General features: G+C 45.0%; 1 protein-coding gene across 1 annotated transcript; it reads left to right on the forward strand.

The window, feature by feature from the left end:
- The first annotated feature begins 349 nt into the window (after nucleotides 1-349).
- Nucleotides 350-23,021, forward strand: LOC139662633 (1-phosphatidylinositol 4,5-bisphosphate phosphodiesterase gamma-1-like). The gene is made up of 32 exons (XM_071541337.1): nucleotides 350-1,240; nucleotides 5,592-5,741; nucleotides 6,399-6,492; nucleotides 7,301-7,348; nucleotides 8,660-8,744; nucleotides 9,689-9,769; nucleotides 9,922-9,956; nucleotides 10,458-10,530; nucleotides 10,622-10,717; nucleotides 10,841-10,959; nucleotides 11,213-11,298; nucleotides 11,382-11,502; nucleotides 11,609-11,777; nucleotides 12,328-12,447; nucleotides 12,579-12,686; nucleotides 13,649-13,833; nucleotides 14,461-14,661; nucleotides 14,836-14,955; nucleotides 15,410-15,593; nucleotides 15,854-15,931; nucleotides 16,210-16,313; nucleotides 16,500-16,596; nucleotides 16,702-16,768; nucleotides 17,449-17,615; nucleotides 17,954-18,050; nucleotides 18,241-18,465; nucleotides 19,019-19,164; nucleotides 19,435-19,549; nucleotides 19,712-19,873; nucleotides 20,498-20,586; nucleotides 20,723-20,907; nucleotides 21,310-23,021. The coding sequence occupies exons 1-32, from the start codon at nucleotides 973-975 to the stop codon at nucleotides 21,368-21,370; spliced, it is 3,936 nt and encodes a 1,311-aa protein (XP_071397438.1). The 5' UTR covers nucleotides 350-972; the 3' UTR covers nucleotides 21,371-23,021.
- Nucleotides 23,022-23,965: the final 944 nt, after the last annotated feature.

Consider the following 23,965-nt stretch of genomic DNA (forward strand, 5'->3'; position numbering starts at 1 on the left):
GTGTCAAGCCCGCGCGCCTCTATACATTTTAGTTTTATCTTTATTCCGAGGGGGCAGTCGCGTAGGATAATGCATCCTGTCGGCGGTGTGTTCTCGGGAATGTCTTCGGCGAGCGTGTGAGTGAGAGAGCAGAATGTTTGGGCAGATGGGTGCGCACAGGACTCTCGCCACGGCCGCTCCGAGCTCTCCCATCCGCGCGTTTCACCGTCTCCGTGAAGCCACGGAGCTCGTGCCGATGCCCGTCCTCTTCGCCGCCGCTCTGCTGCACCCACCTCCGCCGTTGCAATCGGGTATTTGTCCGACTCGTCATTACATAACTCGGCGTCTTTGTCGCTCTTGTTGACTTCACTGCCAAGCCAGGGGAAATAGAGAAAGGGGGTTCGTTTGCTGTCTTGCGTGTTTTGTTTCCCTGCCACCAGCCTGTGGTGGTGTTGGTGTAGAGACAGCAGGCATCGGCGGGGGCCAAGCTGGACTTTTACACGGACCGTGCTTTTGCTGTCGTGGAGTGAAGGACCACGGGCCAGCAGGAGGACAGAAGGGTGGAAACCTCAGTCCAGCGGTGATGAGAAGACCAACTCTCTCCAAGTGGATCTCGCTGGTGAGCTGCCAGAAGCATCTGGAAAGGATAACACGGGGATACACTCCCCCCCCATCCCAGAAGACTGGAGAAAAATTCACATCTCAGACATTTTCAGCTTTTCACTTTTATGGCTGCTCACTAATGTATTTTACTTTGCGTTTTAATGTGAAATTGGATGGTTTAATTACACTGGCAGACAGAGTACACTGCTTGCCCTGGGTGGCACCATTTGGCTTCATAACCAGAGTTCTTCGCACCAGTGGCTTGGACATGTTGGATAATTGTGCCCCTCAGTGCATTGGATAGGTGGTTAAAGGACAACCATCCCCCCCCTTCCCCCCCAAAAAACACAACAAATTACCAATTCTGCAAGGTTTCCCGATGCAGTGAAGATGTGTGCTGCCAGGTTCAGTGGGAGCCTCAATGGCTGTGCTGATGAGGCCACCAACGGCACCGGGGCTGCTGGTCCGGTGACTGTCTCCCGAATGCTGGACTGGACAGAGGCCGGTCCCCGCATCCTCCACAGCCTGGAGATGGGCACGGTGATGACCATCTTCTACCAGAAGAAATCGCAGCGTCCCGAGAGGAGAACTTTCCAGCTAAGGCAGGACACGCGCCAAATAGTGTGGAGCCGGAACCCTGACAAAACAGAGGGCGAGAGTGAGTATAGAATACATGACAAGTTACCATCTAACGGTGCACAACATCCCTCCCCAGGTCCACAGAACCAATGGACTAACCTGCTAGCACCTCAGCCACATGCACTCGTCTTTCCTTACTCCCACCATTTCGCCTACATTTTGGCCCACTCACTGAATCTGTAACCACAACAATGACCATCCCGTCTTGAGGGTGGTGTTGAGGTGGTGTCAGAAGATGCTGAAATGACAGTCGAGGGTAAAGTAACTGTGAATATGCTGACAAGTACAGTAACAGAACACCAGGGTCAGTGTCTTCTGTGTGTATATGTTACAGAAAATCAGGTGTATGGGTTTGTTGTGTCTTTTGCATGCTGTACACCACTGCGTTCTGTCCTCAAGCATTCAGCTGAAGCTCTGTCACAGTCTCCTCAGCTAGATAGACAGACAGATCGTGACCCTGTGACCTCTGCTTCCTCCGTGTCAGCCTCCCAGTAGCTCCCCAGACAGACTTGGCTGCATGCTGCTGCCACATGGAGCCTGAGTCCTCACCCAGGCCCTGAGCTTCCTGTCTGCCCCGACATGCTCACTGACTGACGGATTGACGGACTGACTGACTGGACTGACGGACTGACTGACTGGACTGACGGACTGACTGACTGGCTGCCTGTGGGCTGAGAAGACTGAGGCAGAGTGCTGGAGTGGAGTCAAGTGGCAGCGGTATATTTAAAGCAGTAGGCCGCTGTACTGTACGATTGTCTTGTCGGAGCACCGCTCTGTCTGTCTGGGGTGTGGAGGCTATTGTCTGGGCCCTGGATTTTGTGGCCTGAGGGAGGATTTGTTACAATGTCTTTCAGCGCAGCAAAAAACTTACTGCCTTCACAATTGGCATGATAGGGTTTCCTTCTGTCTGCCATGTGTTATTCTAACTCTTCGAATTTATGGTAGCGCATTGTAAAGGAAAAGCACATCTCCTTTTGACTCCTCCCCAATGAAATAGAAATAGGTCTATTTAGGATTTCTTTCCATCGCCCAGCTGAACACGATTCTGGGATCTGTTTTGATTTGGTGTGTGTGTGTGTGTGTGTGTGTGTGTGTGTGTGTGTGTGTGGAGACTAATAGCCACTCCACACATGTAGGTCTCATTTCTGCTCAGGAAGCCTTGTCAATTATTTATCTATGATCATAAACCACATAAACCGCGCCTCTGCTAATCCAAGGGGCAACACGTATGTGTCCCATGTGCCAAGAAAACAGGGCTAACAGCCTCCACCGCCCACTCACACTTGCATACAAATCCACCATACACAGTCATATAGCCCTATATCCCACCAGTAACCATACCACTTTCATACACACACATGCACTCATAACCCACAACCCCCCTTTACAAACAGCCTCCCTCTGGACGACCCCACCAGTACATTCCAGGAACTCAGTGGGACCCCGCACTCTTTGCAGCCCTCTCTTCCCTCTCCCTCACTTTATCTCCCACAGCTCTGTCTCTCTCCCTCCTCAACTTCCCTCTTTTTTTTTTCCTTTTGCCTCCCTGTTTGCCTCCAGCGCTCCCTTCCCTTCCCTTTCTCCATTTACCACCCCACATCTTTTCTCACTGCTTTTCCTCATTGCCTCCCTTTTCAGTCTCTCTGTCCGTTTTTCTTCCAAGCTCTTTCGCTTTCTGTATGTCAAGGTTATTGTTATCGTATGTACTGGCCATTCTTTGTCTGTTGTTCACCAAAACTCTCAGTCATATCTGTCTGGCTCCCCCCCTTCTCTCTCTCTCTCCTCTTGACCTTGTGTTTGCTTACTTCCCTCCTCTCACCTCCCCCATCTCTCCTCATTTTCCTTCCTTTGTTTTTATTGCCCTATACTTATTTTTTTTCTCTACTGTTTGTTTTAAAGTTTCTTCGTCTGAACTTTGCTACATTACTGCACACACACTCAGGAGTCCGTGTTATTCTGTGAGATGAGCACTTTGGCAAACATTGAAGGTATTAAATCCTGAGGCACAGGAAGTGCGGGGTTATCGGGGAGTGTCTCACTTCCTGCCTCAGATTGAAGGACTGAGTGCAGGAAAACAAAGGCCCAACATCTTCTGCAGATAAAAGCAACGGAGACACGACCAGAAGTGTGTGTCCAAATGAGGCGCTGGGTGCCTGAGAAGACTCCATACCTATAATCCACTTAATTCTGCATGCTACCGACATTCACTCATCCCTGCTATTCATCAGCGTCATTATCTCTCACCTTCTCAGTCAACATCTCTCTTGATTATTTATCATTCTCATCTCTCCCCTTCCTTAAAAATCTCCAAATAGACACCGGCCATCTGGTAGAGATTGATGTCACCAGCTGTACCAGAACGGTTTGTTTCAAATCACTAGGACCCATACTGTAATTATCAACGGTCGGTGGTTCGGGTCAGCAGTCCACATAACTTGTGGTGTGCGCTGCAGCTCTGCGGGAACATTCAGTCGGTGTCCATGTAATGCCCATCCAGCCCTGTGAGCTGACTGCCATGGCCAAGCCGAGAAAAAGAAAGAAACAGTTCATTCACATTTCCGCCTTTCTGTGCTGACATAATGGGATTATTTTATAAGCAAAGCTGGTACTGAGATCATACCATAACAGAACATCCCATGATGGAGTCATAATGTGTAATAGTAGGTAAAGTCCTATGTGTGCTGTATGTTCTGCGGCACTGTTGACGGTGTTGACAGCCGCTTACTCTGATGTGTCTCCAGTTGGCCCACTATGGTTTTTCCACCTCACCTCTCCCCTCCTGTTATGTTCATCTAAGTTTACATTTTAGACTTTTTTCCAAAGCACTTGTGTGTGTGTGTGTGTGTGTGTCTTTATCACAACCATGTTTACAGCCTGGACTAGGATAAAAGGCAGCAGAGGGAGGAATTATGGTGTGTTTGTGTGTCTGCACGCATAGACGCCTACACGTTTGTCCTGTCCTCTCTGTACTCCCTTATCTAGCCGTGTGTGTATATGGTGTAGTGTAATACCCCAGTAAGCGTGAGAAAGGCAGTGTGTGTGTGTATTAACACAGTCATGGTGAGCGAAGCGTGACTTTTGGCTAGCGCGCCTGTTCGCTTTATTGTCTGACGTCCAGACTAAATGGCAGGAAGCAATAAAGGGAGAGACAAAAAAAGGGGGAAAAAATGCAGTTTTGTTGGGTATTTCTATATTAGTTTGGGAGGGTATTGAGTCATCTTTATAGTATGTGCTGTATCCGCAAAGATGTTACCACATAGCAGCCATGGTGTATGTGTGCATCAAACAAAGACCAAGGTGCTGTGCTGTCTCTGAGCCAGACGCTGTACTGGGTCATAGAGAAAGGATGCAGATTGTTCCCATCAGAGAGAGGAACAGGCCGTCTCTAGGTCAGACCTCACAGTATTTGAGTGATGTGTGTTTGAGTGTGTGTGTGTGCAGACCAAACTCCCTCCCAGTGAAAGTACGGACACGTTTCCATCTGAGGATAGTGTAGTTCTCTCTTAATCTCTTGCCAAACCTGCTCTCTGTCATCTCCACATGCAGGAGGCTCAGATAGGAACCAGATTTCTCCTCTCTGCCCGTTGGCCTATTTGATACAGGATTATATACAACCTGCTGAGGACGACCAGTTTGGGCCAGATAAAGAACAGTGCAGGCTTGGATTGTTCTCCTCTGTGTGTCTCCTTTTGTCTGCCTGTCGGTCGGATAACTCGGTACTAGTGGGGAGTATTTACTTTTTATCTAACGAGAAATAGCTGTTAGTTTTGACTCTCCCTCATTCTCCTTTTAGTTCCTATTTCATTCCTGTTTCTTATTTAGTGCAAGCTCCTCTGAGTTGAACTAGAAAGGAGCATGTAGGCATATATAAATGCGACATTCATGTCAGTTCTAGTGTGTGTGCCATAGTAGGCCTACAGTGTGTTTGGTTTATGAAGGCCGGAACATCTACGTGTGTATGTTTATGTGTGTTTGCATAAGACATCTGCTAAGTCAATAAGAATGAGTTTTCTTTGCGGGTGTGTCGACTGTGTGGTGCGAGTGTCACTGTACGAGTCCAGAGTTTACATCATACTTCGTGGTCAGCTCCCCGACTTAGCCTCTCTCTGTTAAAACTGTGTGTGTGTGTGTGAGAGAGACTGCTGCAGCTGAAGAATTCTGCAGCAGTGACCTTTGCCCTGTTGTCCTGAGTGTCTTGCTACTTGACAGCTGATATGTTTGTGTGTGTGTGTTTGTGTGCACACCCTCGCATGCATTTGTACAGCAGCATATTTTGAGTGTTAGGCAGAGATATGAACAACATGCCAAACTGTGATTTATGGCGTGCATACTTGCATTCATGCAACACTATCCTTCTTTTCCTCCTCCAGTTGACATTCGGGAGATTCGGGAGCTGCGGTTGGGAAAGGGCTCCCGCGATTTTGAGCGCTACCCGGAGGAGGCTCGTAAACTGGACTCCGCCCACTGCTTCATTGTACTCTATGGCCTGGAGTTTCGCCTGAGGACCCTCAGTGTGGCTGGTCAGTATCTGTGTATGTGTATGTGTGTGTGCGTGTGTGTGTGTGTGTCGATTTGGAATTGGAATTGCACCCAGCTCTATGAAGCAGAATTGAATTCTATTAAATTTCATGAAATTCCACTTCTTCCACAGAGGTTGTCTTGACTTGATAAACATTATAAATCAAACATTAGGAATCAAATAAAAGACAGCTAAACAAATACATCCAATCATAATGTATGCATTACAATTACATGCATCAAATACCACCTGAAAGGTACATTTGAACATTTTATGATATTCAGTATTGATGTGGTAAGAAAAAAACAAAAAAACATTTCACAGAATTGAATTTAATTAAATTCAACTTCCTGAAATTCCAATTAAATTCCAATTCTGTTTCCTGTAGGTTTTTTCAAATTTGAATTCCTCAGTTGAATTGGAACTGATGATGAGTTAATTCATGAATTGACCCAAACCCTGCCAGCCACTACAGTAGCTTGGTGTCACACTACACTCTTATATGTTTTGACTAATTTATCATTCTTTGGTGTCCTGATCACAGTTAGAGGTTTTGAGCCTCATGACCTTTGTTGCATATTCCCCCCCCCCCCCCCCCCTCTTATATTTCATACAAAAATCCTGATTCTTGCTCCCTGCCTCATCTCTCTGTCTGCAGCCTTCAGTGAGGAGGAGGTGAACATGTGGATCACTGGTCTCAACTGGCTGATGCTGGACACCCAGAGAGCTCCGGCACCACAGCAGATAGACAGGTGTGTGTTTTAGTGTGTATTTGTTCACACATGCGTTCATGCACGTTCATGCACAAGAGAAAATGCCTATTTTAGGGCTTTGTTTAAATTACAGTCATGTTTATTTTAGTTGGGGACATAGTGGTGAGTTTTAGAGGTTAGGAAATCAGCATGTCACTGGATTGCAGTAAAGGAATGGAATGATACATAATAACAATCATATATGTATGCATGTGTGTTTGTCTGTTTGTTATGCACTTACACTGGGCTTGACTCCTTATTCCCCATATATGCGATAAAGTGATATCTCATGGCATCAAAAGAGTAGCAAGTTGGATGGGAAAGGAGTTGGTGGTAGGAAGAGAGGACAAATATTTGTTTTGGGATGAAAATATTTACTCCAGATGAATCTGTGGAGGCAGCTTTTGGCTTCACATGGTGTGTGCAGGAGAACAGAGAGAACCTGTGAGTGTGAGGATGTGTAGGAGAAAGACCAAGTTTTGTTTTCTACATAATAAGAGTGCTATATGTTTATAAACGGTTATAGGAAATGAAATTCCCAATTTTGTCTGTTTATGAAGTTTGTATAAACTGTTTGGGCAGTGGATTCATCGTTTGACTTGGATGTTTTTTACCGGGCCTTTAACAAATACAGCCCAGCCCTCGATTTAAACTTAGACTCTGTCAATAATATCCCCCCCCCACAACTTGTTGCTTTTAAAGGAACCCTTAATGCTTCCATCTGGCTCTGGTAATATCTTTCCATACTACAGCAAACTCGCTCTTTCATTCTTGTGTTTTTTCTCTCTCTCCATCCCTCCCTCTGTAGGTGGCTGAGGAAACAGTTTGAAGTCATGGACAGGAACCACGAGGGCAGGTGGGTAACTCGCCAAGTAACGCGTCAACACCCAATTGCAACCTTTACAGCGGCCTGTGATGGATGTTCATTGGCCGGTCTGCAGCAGCAGGTGGAATGCAAGGTGAAACCAGATCCAGATGTCATCAAAGAGCGCGTTACGCCCCCTGCGAGGGATCTGCCATGACCCTAACCTCCACACCCTCGCTCCAAATATTCCCCCATTCACAAACACACAAGCATCTCTTTCTGTCTCACGCACACACACACACACACACACACACCACACACACACACACCACACACACACACACACACACCACACACACACACCACGCACGCACGCACGGCCAGGCCCCTATTTTGGTGGAAGCAGCTCCAGCACAAACAGCCTGCCACCGCCTGATAAGGAGCAGGAAGTGATGCGATGGGCTGGGAGAGGGCAACTTCCTGTCTCAGTGGAAATAGTAACAGTAGCTAAAATCCGTGCAGGATAAGTGACAGAGGGAGGAGGGGGTTGGCGGAGAGAGATGTTTCGGACATGCTAATGCCGGTGGTCTTCGTCACGTAGCGCTCAAGTAGAGTTCCGGACCTGTAACGCTCCCTCGTGGGTTTTTCTGTCTGCTTTCCTCGCTCCCGTCCTTTTTCTCTCCGTCGGTGACGACTGATGGTTGTGTGTGTGTTTTGTTAATCAGCAAAGTGGTTGTCCATGTGGCATTCCTCCCCAAAAGAAAAAAAATAGGCAAGCGGTAAAGACATTAGCATTAGAAACATAAAGCCAAAGAAAAACACACCTTCATGAATAAGGTAAACCATGCTGTGCCAAAACATTTTCATGTAGAGTTTTAATATAAGATGTAAATTAAAGCTTGCCAGAGTGTGTTAATGGATGGGATAGAAGGGAGGGAAATAGTATAAATCTAATACCCAGCCATGCTCCCTGCTCTCTCCTCTCTCTCTGGTGGAAGAGATGTCCCCTGCTCTCCAGGCATCCCTGTCGAGCCTAAACAATGAAAACCTTACAGAAGTCCTCTTGCCATTCTGTCTGGAAAAGTAGAAGCCCAACACTGACATAATAGCTCAAGCCACGCAGCGCCATCTCCTGGTGAAAAGACGTGCAAATTCACACACAAGGGATCTTTAAGCCAACTCGCCCTACTGAGTCTTTATGGGAGGCTCTCTAAAGTTGCAGTACAAATATTGTATATCTTTTAGGATTATCCAGCAGTCTACCACTGTGTGTTCCAATAGACTGTCCTAATGTGCCTTTAATGTCATGCCCTTATCCCTCCCTCTGTCCTCCCCTCTCTCCCTCTCTCGTCTCCTCTCTAGCATCACAGTGAAGGATGTGAAAGCTCTGCTGCCTCAGGTCAACTACAGAGTCCCCAACATGCGCTTTCTCAAAGACAAGCTACAGGTGAGAGCACACTGACGAGGGAAACGAGCCGTATTGTTTCCATGTTATTATACGGATGAATTACAAGGCAGTCATCTGCTGTCCTGTGAGCCTGTTGTTGTTGACCAATAGAAATTGTAGGAGTTTTTGGCTGTTGTGAACTAGGTGTAGGCCTAATGCTGCATTCATCTGTGGCCTAAACCAGGCCACACTGGTCAGCATGATGGGACGACCTTTCCAAGTGCATCGATACAACAAAAACAGATCTGTTAAACAGCATTTTATTTCATTTAAAATTAGGTTATATTTTGCGTAAATTATTAAACATGATTCCCACTGTAACAGAGAGCCGAGCAGGGAATTTCATAGCCCAGCCAAACTAAAATTTGGCAGAACATCTTTTCCTCCCGGACTCCAAAATGGACAGAAGAAGAAAGCACTTGCTTTATTCACAAATTTATCTTTGATGAAAGAGGAGACAAGAAAACCATGTTGAACAAAAGTATATATGTCCATTTTGCCTGACTTTTCAACAGGCGTGATAGGAGGCACTTTTACCAGCATTGGCACATCGAATTTACTGTCGTTCTCCAACTGAAAACAATGAACATACAGTTTGCTGTCTATCACATGCTGCCACAGTGTGAACACAGCATAAGTGTAGAGTGAATGAGCATAATTCTGATCAGTGTTGAGAGCGGGTGTGGGACGCCAGAACTTACTGTTGAGCCTTCTGGAGGTGACATGGGCCTAAATCAATAAAACATCTGTGATTGGAGGTTTCCACTTGATAGCCCCGCCCCTTTCCTCTAACATCCAAGCCTGGTTTCCCCATAGATGCTCACCCAAACAGGACAAGGGATAGTTACATCAGATCCTGCATATTGGTAAATGTTCACTCATGGTTAAGGGAAGACAGGATAACATCACCTTGGAGTGATTTGACTGTATTGCTGTTTTCACAGGAGGTGGAGGCCAGGAGTGACCTCTCGTACCCCAACTTTGCACAGCTCTACAGAACACTGATGTTTGACGCACAGAGGAGCGTGAGTATCAATTCTGTGTTTGCATGCACGCACACAAACACACACACACACACACACATAGCACACAGTGCTCACTATGTACTTTGCTGTTTATGCTTCACCTGGCTCCCTCCCTCCTGTCTGTCACCTGGCTCCTCCCCTCTTTTCCCCAGATTATTGAGCAGCTGGAACTCTCCTTCCCTCTCCGGTGAGTCCCTCCACCTCCACCTCCTCTTCCTCTACTACCTGTCCCTCCTCTTCATGTTCCTCGCCCTTTTCCTTCTACCTCCCTACTTTCTCTTTAAAACAGATCGCCTCACTTTATCAGTGTCCTGAAGAAACCTTTTGCATCCAAAAAAAGTAAAACAGTTCCATGTGTTTTTGCCATTTTACAAAGCATCTGAATGGACTGTCTCGGTTCCAGGGATGTGAAACATTTTCTTCATACTGGAGACATTACAGTAAAAAAAGAAAAAGGTGTAATTGGCATAATTAGATTTAGAGGGTTTTTGCAAGACACTCATATGTTCTATTAATAGTAAGTCTTTATTTATGTAATGAACCGTGTCTCCCCACACTTTTATTCTAGCTTTCTACACTTCTCTCTCTCCTCTGCTCATCTTATTCGCTCGTACTTTCCTTTAACTTTCACTCCTCTGCCATCTGGCATCCAGTTCTCCTCTCTGACTGAAAATCGTTGTCTTTTTAGGAATGTTGACAGACCAGAACTTTGTCAGATCTCTCTCTACGACTTCCAGAAGTTTTTACAGATGGACCAGAAGGTACTGAACAAACCCAACTCCACTCTCTACAACACCGATAATACTCTCTAAATTACTTACTGCGCTCATCTCTTTATTTCATTCGTCTCAGGAGTCCTGGGCGTCTGATTTGAGTCGTGTCAGAGAGTTCCTCATGGGGTACCTGAGGGGTGGACCCCAGCCTGAGCCAATGCTACAACTTGATGAGGTGACACACACACACACACACACACACACACACACAAACACACACTGACACCACATAAACTTTGGCAATACACGCTTCTTTCCACTTTTCAGTCTGATCTATTCTCTCACTCTCTTTTCCTAGTTCCTGACCTTCTTGTTCTCTAAAGAGAATTCTCTGTGTGACCCTCGACCTTCACCTGTTGTTCCTGATGACATGAAAAAACCTCTGTCCCAGTACTGGATCTCCTCCTCACACAACACGTAGGTCTCTCTCTCTCTTTCTGTCTCCCTCTCTCAAAAGAGTTTGTCCCAGAAACCTCCATATAAGAAGATTTGTGTCGTTGTTGAGTTAGTATTGAGTTGTATAATTGTTTACACTGTGGGGAAACAGTAGTGGTTTTCTTCATTTTACTGGGGACCCCTGGATCCCCCTCAAGGACCGCTGAGGGTCCACGGATCCCACTTTTAGAACCGCTGCTCTAATGAACTTGTGCCCATGTTCTTGTTCTCCCAGCTACCTGACGGGTGACCAGTTTTCCAGTGAGTCATCTCTAGAAGCCTATGCCCGCTGTCTGAGGATGGGCTGTCGCTGCATTGAACGTAAGAGTTTTGACTGGATTTTAATTCGCAAAGAAAACTGAATGGTTTTGGATTCACCTAATTCTGTGTTTTCTGCATCTTAGTGGACTGCTGGGATGGACCTGATGACCTGCCAATCATCTACCATGGCCACACCTTAACCTCCAAGATCAAATTCCTGGATGTGCTGCACACTATCAAAGAACACGCTTTTGTCACATCTGAGTAAGTGGACTGTGAGGGTATTCCACTGACTTAGATCATTAGAAAACACATTATATTACTGCAACAGCACCCTGACCTGCGCTGTTGTGTGTGTTTGTGTCTGCAGGTATCCTGTGATCCTATCCATAGAGGACCACTGCAGTGTGGTCCAACAGAGGAACATGGCCACTCACTTTAAGAAGGTGTTTGGAGATCTGCTGCTCACCAAGCCAGTGGACAACAGTGCAGAGGAGCTGCCCTCGCCGCACCAGCTCCGCAGGAAGATCCTCATCAAGGTTCACACACACAAACACACATGCCTAGTCTAGCTCAGCAGTAGGGTGGCTTAGTGGTTAGAGAGGCCGCCCTTCATCCAGATGAGGTTATAGCTAGCAGAGCCGCTGTTTTATCGCTGACCTACACTTTGAGAACATGGTGGAGGGGAGCCAATGTTAAATCATCAAATTGATGTTCATTGCATTGAACTGCATGGTAATTTTAAGTGCGATGTCAAACACAACTCTGAAATTTTCAAATAATATTCCTTAAAAACGTGTCATGCGTCATTTTGTCAGATTTTAAAAATAAAATGTGCTTGTTGTCATCAGTTTAGACAGCAGAATTGTCTATCACGATATCAAGATATCTTCATATCACAAAATGTTTCCACTGAAAGGCGATAAATGATGATATAGAATAATTGCCTTAATCCTGACCATGTCAACAAGTCCCAACGCTGTGTTTGTGCGCTTGTTTAACAATACACACACGCAGGCAAAAAGCTCTCACATTATCTTAATTTTCAATGAACAGATGGATGAAGTTACGTTTCTCAATGTGTCACAGCACAAGAAATTGGTGGAAGGTACTCTGTATGAAGAGGTGACATCAGCCAGCTACTCTGAAAACGACATCAGCAACTCCCTGAGGAACGGCATCCTTTACCTCGAAGACCCCATTGACCATGTGAGTGTGTGTTGTATGTGTATGTATGTGGTGACAGAGAATGATGATGAATGTAGTATGTTACTGAGACGTTATTCTGTTTGTGTGTGTGTGTGTGTGTGTGTGTGTGTGTGTCTGTGTGTGTCTTACAGACATGGACTCCACACTATTTTGTCCTGACCAGTAATAAGATCTACTACTCAGAGGAGACGTCTCACTACCAGACGACTGACGAAGAAGAGGAGGATGAAGGAAAAGAGGTAACTGCTGATGATGGTCGTCATGATGAAGTTGGTGGTTGTGATGATGAGGATGAAGGAGCTATTGATGATGTAACGATGATGGTAATGATAAGGATGATGAGATGTAGTGATGATGATGGTGATGTTACGAGAGGTACAGCTTTGACATTCGTTATTGTATTCCTTGTTCTTATTCTGGAAAAATCCACCCTAAAACACTTCAACACTGTTAAAAAACAGCTATTGGTGATGTACCTTGCAATTCTGGGTCCATGTTGTTGGTGGTGTATTTACATATTCCAGAGGCTAACTGGCCACAAGAACGTCACATTGAGATATTTCCAGTACAGCTACAATGGAGTTTGATAGCGGAAAAAAGATTCAGCTGTCTAAAACATCAACCGTAAACATCAGGTTTTGGTGTCAGACCCTCAGAATCAAAGAGCAACGGCTTCTTTCTAGACTCAACGTTTTGCACAGACGTTGAACAGTCATACAGGGAGAAATCCATCGTAGAAGAGGCAGAGAGACCAATTTCTCTGTTGACAGCAGTCTCAACAGACCAGAATGCAGTGTAGCCACAAGACATATTTTAGACAAGACGTATTTTAAGTAAGGGGTGCAAATCTCGACTGGAAAAAACTCGCTCTCTTCTTGTTACTGTGCTGTCACTATCGCTATCAGCATCACTACTACTCTCTCCACCTATATGTATTGAATGCAGTAAGTTCACACCCTTTGGGGGTTGTCAAAGGCATTCTGGACATGTAGGACATCACTAACTGAAATAAAACTAGACGAAGCAGGTTGAAGGAAAGTGGGTACAAAAAACACTTCATCACAAAATAATGCACTGAACATCAAAAACTGATATCCAACACTTTGACTTACCTCGTTTCATTCTCTGCTCCTTTCTTTGCCTCCTCGGTTTTCCACTCTCCTCTTCCTCCTCCTCCTCCCTCTTTCTTCTACTACTGCAGGAGTGCAACAACAACGAGCAGCACTGTGCGGAGCGTTGGTTCCACGGGAAGCTGGGTGGGGGGCGTGACGGACGACAGGTGGCTGAGAAGCTGCTGCAGGAGTACTGTGAGGGCGGGGCTAAAGACGGCACCTTCCTGGTTCGGGAGAGTGAGACATTCGTTGGAGACTACACCCTCTCCTTCTGGTCAGTGATGCCGTGCGGCGCCCTTCTCTACAGGAAACTCAGATGCCTGTTTTTGTGGTTCATTTTCCCAACGGAGAAGAGAAGGGAGAGAAATTAAGAGGAGAGTAGAGAGAAGAACTAAAAATAGAAACAAATTTATAGGATAGTAGTGGAGAAAAAATAAGATGAAAATAGACAAGAATTAAGAAGAGAGTTAGAAAACAAGAATCTAGTAGAGAAAAGAGCAGACTGAAGAATTAAGAGCGGAGTTTTTTTTCATGGTGTATTGCAGTGATTGAGACACAAAGATCCATAGGCCTTATTAAATATCTAAATTTAAAACTGGATAAGCACAGCTACTGAACTGGTTGACAGCAATCAATATGACAACAAATCCATATAAAAAAGAGAAGAGAGCTCAATATGAAGAGACTGCATTGCATACTGGATGCTATGGTGTCGCATTTCTCTCTCCTGTGTTTTCTGTCTGTCATCAGTTTTCCCACCCCGGACCTGAAATGATTTTGTGAAGGAGAGGAAGTTCAAGAAGTCACAGATTCAGCCGCTGTCTGACTCTGACTCTGCCTCTCAAAGCTTTCTGAGTGGTAAAAATTGATGTATTGACTCACTCTCGTCTCTCCCATCCAGGCGTTCTGGCCGTGTCCAGCACTGCAGGATCCACTCGCGTCAGGAGTCCGGCTCCACCCGTTTCTACCTGACCGACAACCTGGTGTTTGACAGCCTCTACCGCCTCATCTGCCACTACAGAGACACGCCTCTCCGCTGCAATGAGTTTGAGATGCGGCTCGGCAGCCCCGTGCCACAGCCCAACGCGCACGAGAGCAGAGAGTGAGTGAGCGTGCAAGGAGAATGAGTATGAGTGTACGAGTTATGGCTTTGTATGGAGAAAACAGTGAATGAATGGATGAATGAATTAGAAAGATACCAAATTAAGTGAGTGAGAGAAAGTGAAAATTACATTTGTTATATAAGTTTGTTATAGAATAGTTTTCTGTTGTCCAGGTGGTTCCATTCCAGTCTGTCCCGTGTCCAGGCTGAGCACATGCTGATGCGTGTGCCCAGAGATGGAGCTTTCTTGGTGCGAAAACGCAGCGAACTCAACTCCTACGCCATCTCTTTCAGGTAGAGGATGCACACACACTGAAGAATGACATGACAACAGCATGTACTCAGCATTAAAAATGGGGTCAGGGTTAGGATTGAGGTTGGGCTATGGTCAGGGTTAGGGTTACCATAGTCTATAGCAAATAGGCTTGTGACACTTTGCTGAACATCTATTTTTTGTCACCTGATAGCTGAATCTCAAAGAAATTGGACTATCCAAATAAAGTGGTACCAAGTTTCGTTCCAAAACAAGTTATCTGCCATTTAATATTCTGACAGCTATTCTTTCAAATTGTTTGGTAGCATTTCACAATTCAGATAATTAGTTTCTTCCAAAGTGAATGTGTTACATTTTGGAATATACCTGTCTGATCGAAAATCTGCTTCTGAATTCAGTTTTTGTGAACTGTGTCATTGATCCTTCCTGACAATCTCTCTCTCTCTCTCTCTCTCTCTCTCTCTCTCTCCGCAGGGCGGAGGGTAAGATCAAACACTGTCGTATCCAGCAGGAAGGTCGTCTCTTCATGCTGGGCAGTTCAGCGGAGTTTGAGAGCCTGGTGGATCTGGTCAGCTACTATGAGAAACACCCTCTCTACCGCAAGATGAGGCTCCGTTACCCCATCAATGAGGACACCCTGGACCGCATGGGCACCACGGTTAGTCAAACACCAGTCAGTGTAACTGGCCTTTAATCTCAAGCCTCCTAGTGCCACACAAACATCAAGTCAAATAGTGGTCAAGTATAACACTGCAGTTGGTTGGGAACCTGCCATCACCAAAAAAGTCAACCTTCTTAATCCATTTCAACACTTAATTCAAATACAAAAATACAAAGCTGCAAAAATTAGAGTTTGTCAAAACAGCAGCAATAAATAGATATAAAAGTAACTTTTATTATTTGTTTTGTATTTCTCAGGAGCTTGACTATGGGGCATTGTATGAGGTTCGCACTCCTCATTTCTATGTCGAGGCCAATAAGATGCCAACAGCACGGGTAAGTGAGGTTCAGACACACTCAAACATTTGTTGTAAAACTGTACACTAGGGTTAAGTTAAGTTGGGCTAAGGCTAAGTTGATTGGACTTTTGGTAGAAGTGATTAGTAAATTTAACCCTTTTTTCATATATGTAAAATAATTATTTTATCCCAAATGATGAATAAGCAGCAGTTTCAGTTTGAATTAAAAATCAATTGATCCCTACCCTTAGTATGGGCACACTTTTCTGTAATCACACTAGTCCAAATGTGATTAGTGTGTGTTGTGTGTTGCAGTGTACGGTAAAGGCCCTGTATGACTACCGCGCTCAGAGGGAAGACGAGCTGTGCTTCCCCAAACAGGCTCTCATCCTCAACGTAGACAAGCAGGAGGGCGGCTGGTGAGTGTGTTTTATTATTTTGTTATTTTTTTTTAGTGAATACTGAATGGATTGTTCCATCTAAATGCCTTAAATCTATCATGCAATAATGGATTGTATGTGTGATTTTCTATGTGTCTATTACACAGTCTAGTCTCCTTCAGTATCATCTCTAGCTTGTCATTACTCTGTGTTTGGCGTCCCTAGGTGGCGAGGCGACTATGGAGGCAAGAAACAGCTGTGGTTCCCTGCCAACTATGTGGAGGAGGTGCCCAGCTCTCCCACCAGAGAGCCAGATGAAGCAGTAAGTTATGATACACATGTAAATCATAAACTCAATGGATCATCTACTTTTTCAATCACTGATCAATTTTCTTTTTTTCTTTTCGTTTATTTTGCCTCGGCACAGTCCACAGAGAACAGCCCTCTGGGCACGTTCCTCAAGGGCTTCATAGATGTACCCACCTGCCATGTCGGTGAGTCTGGAAAACAAAACTGTTTCTGTGGTAGACAGAGGTGATATACAGCATTAAGTTATACCAATGGACCAGGTATATAAAGAGGCTTTCTGGGGCCGGTTCCAGTTTTCCTTTTTTTTAACAGTGTTATTGGCTGATCATCTATCTAATCCGATTGACATGATGCATTTTACCCAGACTTTCTACTTACAGTGGCACATCATGTAAAAGTGAACAGCAAGCATACAGTAAATAATAAAATTCTGTTTAACAGTTTGTTCTTATGGCTGTGTGACATAGCGGCCTATCCATGTAAATAAATCATAGGTTTTATCCAAACATAGTAATTACATGTTTGTGTGTGCTTGATGACTGATGACATGCCTATGCTGCTACCGTTCTGCTGCTTTTACAGCATATGTTTGACTGCTCTCCTGATCCATGTTTATCGTTTATCTGTTTGACTGCTCTCCTGATCCACGTTTAACATTTATCGGCCAATTATGATTGGTAGTCAATCAATCGGACGCCAACATCCAATTGTCAGTTCCAAAATTGTCAAAAACTGTCAACCCAGGAGACTGTCAGTAGACAAGCTGACTCTAGTGCCTGGTCCGTCAGACAGAAACAACAGATCAACACGATAACTTTCAGCGATTTCTCCCTCCCTCTCTCCATCCATCCCTACATCTGTCCAGTGGTTTTGAAGGACGGGAAGAGTTCCCGGCCCTATGTGTTCACAGTCCACTCCCAGCAGCTGTCTTCTCACCCGGTCCAGTCCCTGGATGTGGCGGCTGACAGCCTGGAGGACCTCACCGGCTGGGTCGGCAAGATCCGAGAGGCTGCACAGAACGCTGATGCACGGGTCAGTGCTATGCTGCTCAACACACATCCTCACACACACACACACACACACACACACACACACACACACAGCTGCCCGACAAGATCAGGCTAGCCAACTCATTATCCTCCTGTAAAACACTTGGACTTGATGTACTTTTACTTGAACAAAGAGATCAAAGGGATTTTCACATACTTTAAAATTACCATGGTTTATTAATATTTATATCGGTAAAAAGTAACTAATATTGACAAGGAATTTCCATACAGGTGTTGCGTCTAACTTACATGTAGACAATAGACAAACTTGCGGACGGTCAGTATAGAGGTGCTGTGGCTGGCTTATCTCCATGGTAACAGATGCAGGAGGAGAAGCAGATGGAGAGGAGGAAGAAGATCGCCGTGGAGCTGTCTGAGCTGGTGGTTTACTGCAGGCCCGTCCCCTTCAACGAGGAGAGTAAGGACTCAACATCCCTCTGTTCTTCTCCTGTGTCTCTGTCTGTCGTGAAGCCATAATTACACTCACGTTATGAAGAAATAAGATCTCTAGCATGATTTCAGCTGCCCCGAACTTCACCATGACACATATGTAGCCTACTTATTTGTGTGTGTGCATGATCTTCTCTTGAACTTCCTGCTGTTTTCAGAGATCGGGACTGAGAGGGCGTGTTACCGGGACATGTCCTCATTCCCGGAGACCAAGGCAGAGAAGTTTGCGACGCGAGGCCGAGGGAAGCGCTTCCTGCAGTACAACCGTCGTCAGCTTTCCAGAGTTTATCCCCGAGGACAGAGGCTGGACTCATCCAACTACGACCCCCTGCCCATGTGGCTCTGCGGCTCCCAGCTGGTCGCACTCAACTTCCAGACCCCCGGTCAGTGTGTGTGTGTGTGTGTGTGTGTGTGTGTGTGTGTGTGTGTGTGTGTGTGTGTGTGTGTGTGTGTGTGTGTGTGTGTGTGTGTGTGTGTGTGTGTGTCCATAACTCTGGGAGAAGAGGTGGATATTGGATATTGCCGTATAATTCTTCAGTGCAAGACAACAAAATGTACTAACTGTAATTCAAAGCTGTAACCGAACCATTAAATGAGACACTGGGGCGGCTGTGGCTCAGGAGGTAGAGCGGGTCGTCCACTAATCAGAAGGTTGGTGGTTCGATCTCCGGCTCCTCCAGTTCGCATGTCGAAGTGTCCTTGGGCAAGATACTGAACCCCAAATTGCTCCCGATGGTTGTGCCAGCACCCTGCGTGGTAGCTTGCCACCATCGGTGTATGAATGTGTGTGTGAATGGGTGAATGTAGGCATATTGTAAAGCGCTTTGGATAAAAGCGCTATATAAATGCAGTCCATTTACGCTGGCACAAAACTTGTGTTTAATGAATCTGTAAGTGAATGTGTGTGCTTGTGTGTGTGTGTTTGTGTGAACGTAGATAAACCCATGCAGTTGAACCAGGCCTTGTTCATGCTGGGAGGCGGGAGCGGCTATGTGCCCCAGCCTGACATCATGAGGGACGACGCTTTCGACCCTTTCGACAAGGACACCTTGCGTGTGGAGCCAATCACCATCCAGCTACAGGTCAGATTCACTAACCGGGGCTACTTTACATTCTTTGATAGGGGAGTGAGAAGGTTGCCTTGGGTGCCATATTATGAATTGGGGAGAGCAGAGAGGGCTCTGGTGGGATCAAAGTAAAAAAAAAAAAGTTCCATAGCCTGGAATTGAACCTTGGTTGAGGGATTCATTTGACAGTCTTGCCACACTCCTCTATGATATTCCTAGTGTTCTATCTGTTTCCACGTTCCTTAGTTACGTCTCACACACACTCTACCTCTCTTTCTGTTTCAGGTGCTGGGAGCCCGTCATCTGCCTAAGAACGGTCGCAGCATCGTCTGTCCCTTTGTGGAGGTGGAGATCTGCGGGGCTGACTACGACAGCTGCAAGAGCAAGACAGACGTTGTTGGTAAGACGCTCGCTGACCAGTGGCCATGATGGTGCAAAGCCTCCACCCCTCTTCCTTTCATTGAGATGCATCTTGCGTGTGTGCTGGGATTTCAGTATCATTTGCATGAAGAATGATTTCACTGGCTACATGGTAATTGTCATTTCTTCCTTCCCCTCCCAGCTGATAATGGTCTGAATCCTGTGTGGGTGCAGAAGCAGTTTGTGTTTGACATCCACAACTCCTCCTTCTCCTTTCTGCGCTTCACCGTCTACGAGGAAGACATGTTCAGTGATCCAAACTTCCTGGCCCAGGCTACCTACCCTGTCCGCTCACTCCGAACAGGTGTGTGTAATAATAATAATAATAATAATTATGATAATAAAAAATAGTCCAAAAGACTGTGGTGTTCTAGGCTAAGAGGAGGGCTGAAGGATGTGTTTATTCTAATGGCTGATTGCTTACCTTACCTACCTTAAGACCTCCTGGTCTAAACCATCTGTCTCTTTTAATGTGACTTTTCTATGTAGCTGTTGGTAAGCCATTACAATAAAGGCCTCTTAATGCTTTAACTGTGCCTTCAGCCCTCCTCTTTACCTTTGGAGTGCCTAGAACACTGTAGTCTTTTGTTTAGTCTTTTGGACTGGTTTTTATTAACCAGTCTCTTCCCTTGTGCAAAGAGCACCTGCATATATGCTCTAAAAAGAGCGCCCAGTGTATTTTCATTTTATTCCAAATAATTATAACTTTGTATTTGTATAGCACTTTTCATAGATATAGAAAAGAGTTATACAAGAAAAAGACAGTAACAAAAACAAAGAAACAGTAGTAGAAAGAGAAACACCATTACATAAAAGCACATCTGTAGAAATAGGTCTTAGGTGCGCCTTTGGCTTTTTGTGAGTGTGTCTGATTGTGTTTGTGTCTCTGTCATATGTATTGATTTTGTCATGTGTTGTCTCTTGTCAGGCTATAGGAGTGTACCTCTGAAAAACAGCTATAGCGAGGAGCTGGAGTTGGCCTCACTTCTGGTCCACATTGAGATTGTCAATGCAAAGGTACGCACCCACTTAGTTTCCCTGATCTTAATTTCCCTCACTTGCTGGGCCTTGTGATATTGGATATGTCATCCCACCTGACCACCTCTGTACTGCACTCTGCCCCCCCCCCCCCCCCCCTCACCAATGATTGTAGGAGGAAGACGATGAGAACCTGTACACATCTATCCAGCGGCTGCGGGATCGGACCAGTGAGCTGTCCAACCAGGTGTCGGTTCTGGAGCGGTCTGGCTCGGCGGACCTCAGCTACCAGCAGAGTCTGGAGGAGCTCAGGGCGGCTCAGGACCAGCTCAGCGAGCTTGTGGAGGCTCGCAACCGCAGGTGATTTATATACACACACACACACACACACACACACACACACACACACACACACACACACACACACAGATAAAACCAGATAAGCACACACATGTTTTACTCTAATCGTGTAGACATTCTTTTGAATTAGCTGCACTTAAGCTTCACACTTTGGCAGCCCCAAGTGGAAGTGGGGATAATGTTTTGAATTTTTGAAAGTTTGAAGGACCTCATTACTCAGAAATCATGTAATGTCAAACTGTGCACTCTTTAGACCTAGGTGGTGGGGAAAAAAGGTATTTTCTGCAGGTTCAACCATTGCTTTCTCTTGATGGAGCACACACATATCCAACACCTGAAATTAATTTGGGAAAATAAGATCCCATTGCATACAAATTGATGTAGTATATCCAATCCTTCCAGGCTGATGGAGAAGAAGAAGAGGGAGAAGCTGAGGCAGCAGGTGGCAGCAAAGCGCAGCTAAACCTCCTGTCCAGCAGAGGGCACTAACTCCATCACAGACAGTGCCCAACACTCCCCACCACCAGTGTTGTGCAGAGAGCGACTGGAAAACAGCTCTCTACTGCAACGGAATGCAATCAATGTATAACTGGAATAAACATGCTATACGCTCCTTCAAAATAATATATAAGATTTTCTAGCACTGTACTGTGCTAACGGCAGTGCACCGGAGTAAAAAGTAACTTTCTAAGCAACATATAGAAGCATCTCATGGACTAAAAAAAAAAACTCAGACAGCTAAGCTATAAAAAACAATCGTATACTTAGTAAATAAAAACAGGAAAAAAGGGAGAAGAAAACTCAGGTTACATGAATGGATGGAACTGGTAAATCTGTATTTGGATGGGAAAGGGAACAGGGCACACGTAGCAAAAAGGAAATATCATGTCTGTGCCTTTGATGTTGATATGACACACATAGCGCTTTGTCTGTACAATGTAGTTACACTAGTGTATTAGTATAGCAGAGGGTCAAAGCAAACTTCAGACTCGGCATCTCAATGTGCAGCATGTTTTCTCAACAACTGGAATAGTGGGAAGGACCACAGAGACGCTGGAGAAAGAATCCACTCTTTTGGCTTGGCCAAACCAGAGAACAATATGAACCACTGCTCATGAAATGGGTTTAAAGGGATTTTACAAGAGGGAGCAAATGAAGACTAAAGTCTATTCCTCCAAATCAAGACCAAGTCTTTTCTGGGTGATCACATGAACTCTGCCCCCAGGTGGTAGGGCTCCTGTTGTAGACCTTGCTGTTCTACCTGGGAGAGCACAAACTGGATGAACTATGTCGAACAAATCCTCACCAAAACCACACCTAGAAGGTATTTCAATACTTCAAAGGGCTCAAAATATACTACCTTCAAAGAGGTGAGACAACAGTGAGAGGGGGAGTAAGAGAGGAAGAACTCGTTCCTCACAGCGCTCCCTGGATGTCACCTAAAAAGGGGCTCAGGTGTGTTTATCTTGATCAGACACACATGACAAGGGCTATCACAGAAACTAGCAAAGCACTCTTTTACCTGCCAGCTCTGTATCACACAGATAGATATCATGCTATAGATATCATGCTAGATATCATCGGAACCACACACCTAGGATCTGTTTCCATATTCTGGCTCTAATCAACGGAGATGGCACAACTGATCCTGGATCTGCTAAAAGCAGCTTCTACCCACTGCATGGCTTCATATCTAATAATGCCCTGCCTCTTTTTTGCCTCTTTCCTCTGTAGCTTTTTCACCTTCCCATTATCTAATTTCTCATTGTATATAACTTGTTTTATTTATCACACAGGTGTAGATCCTGTTATAATAGATGAAAGAACATAATAGAAGAATGATAATGGACTTCAGATTGATGATACTGTAACTTTATGTAGAAATTAATATTGTGTACCTGGAACTCCCTTTAACTGTCCCCATAGACACAAACCTCTCTTTCTCCCTACACTACAAATGCACTGGGTAGGGACTTCTATGCAAAGGTCGCCTTCTTGGCCCAGCCAATATGTATTAGGCTATTTGACTCAAGTTGTGTTTCTCTCTGTATCTATGCTAACTGTCCAGTATTATTACTCTGCAATTACAAATCCTGTGCAAGTTTCCATTTAATAAAAGCTCTTTCATGTAAGCCTGTCCGCAATGTCACTTTGAAATAGATATACAAGAAAACCAGCGACAAGCTATGAATATGATATCAGTAGGTAAGTAGGCCTACGTAGTGAGGAGAGGAGAGGAGCATAAGTGGAGAGTGACCTTCCAGCCTGCTGGAGCTAAAGACGCAGTTGGGAAGTTGTATGTTAGAATTTTTGTCATTTTTATTTTTTTGAAACTCTAGGTTTAACAGAAAATGTCCTGATAGTCCTTTTATGTTTTTTTTTTATAAACTGTTCCTGTCTTGTGCCATGTTAATTGTAAAGAAACTATTTGAGGCTATAGATTGTTGTTCCATTTGACCCTGACATTATGGTTATTTTCAGGGAGTGTTGCAACAAACGGGGATATTCAGTCAGTTCTGCAATTTTAAAATCATGCTGTTGACCTAGGGAGGATGATCAGACCTGATCAGTTTGACAGGAGTCAGTTGGAGATGGAGTTTCTGGAGGGGAGTGGCTATAAGGCCACTGGGCCATGGAAGCATACATAGAGGTGAGACTAGAGAGACACCAACAGCTATAAAAGGATAGAGGTTAAAGCTAAAAAGCTGCTGCAACAGAGCGAGAAGCCATTTTGTGAACCTTTCTACAATCTAGATGGAGATTTGGGGAGATAATGAAAGATTTCAAGTCGGAAAAAAATGAGCCTCCAGCAAAGACTGAGTAGAAGAGTGCATAGAGTATGGTAAGACTGAAAACAGAAGAGGACATATTGGTGGAGGGGACCTCAGGAAGAGAGGGAGAAAAGGCCACACCTGTCTGGAGAAAATGTTTTCCAGCATGAATGGAGAGCTGGACACTGTTGGAGAGGAAGATATATTCAGATGTAAGATTTCCACCACTGTCCTTTATAGTCTCTATCAATGTGCATAATAACATAGGACCAAGGCTGTAATAAAAG

The sequence above is a fragment of the Centroberyx affinis genome, unplaced genomic scaffold (assembly GCF_046629955.1).
Source record: "Centroberyx affinis isolate AG114_WGS23_722 - 3 ecotype Tasmania unplaced genomic scaffold, CSIRO-AGI_Caff_v1 ptg003854l_1, whole genome shotgun sequence".
NCBI lineage: Eukaryota > Metazoa > Chordata > Actinopteri > Beryciformes > Berycidae > Centroberyx > Centroberyx affinis.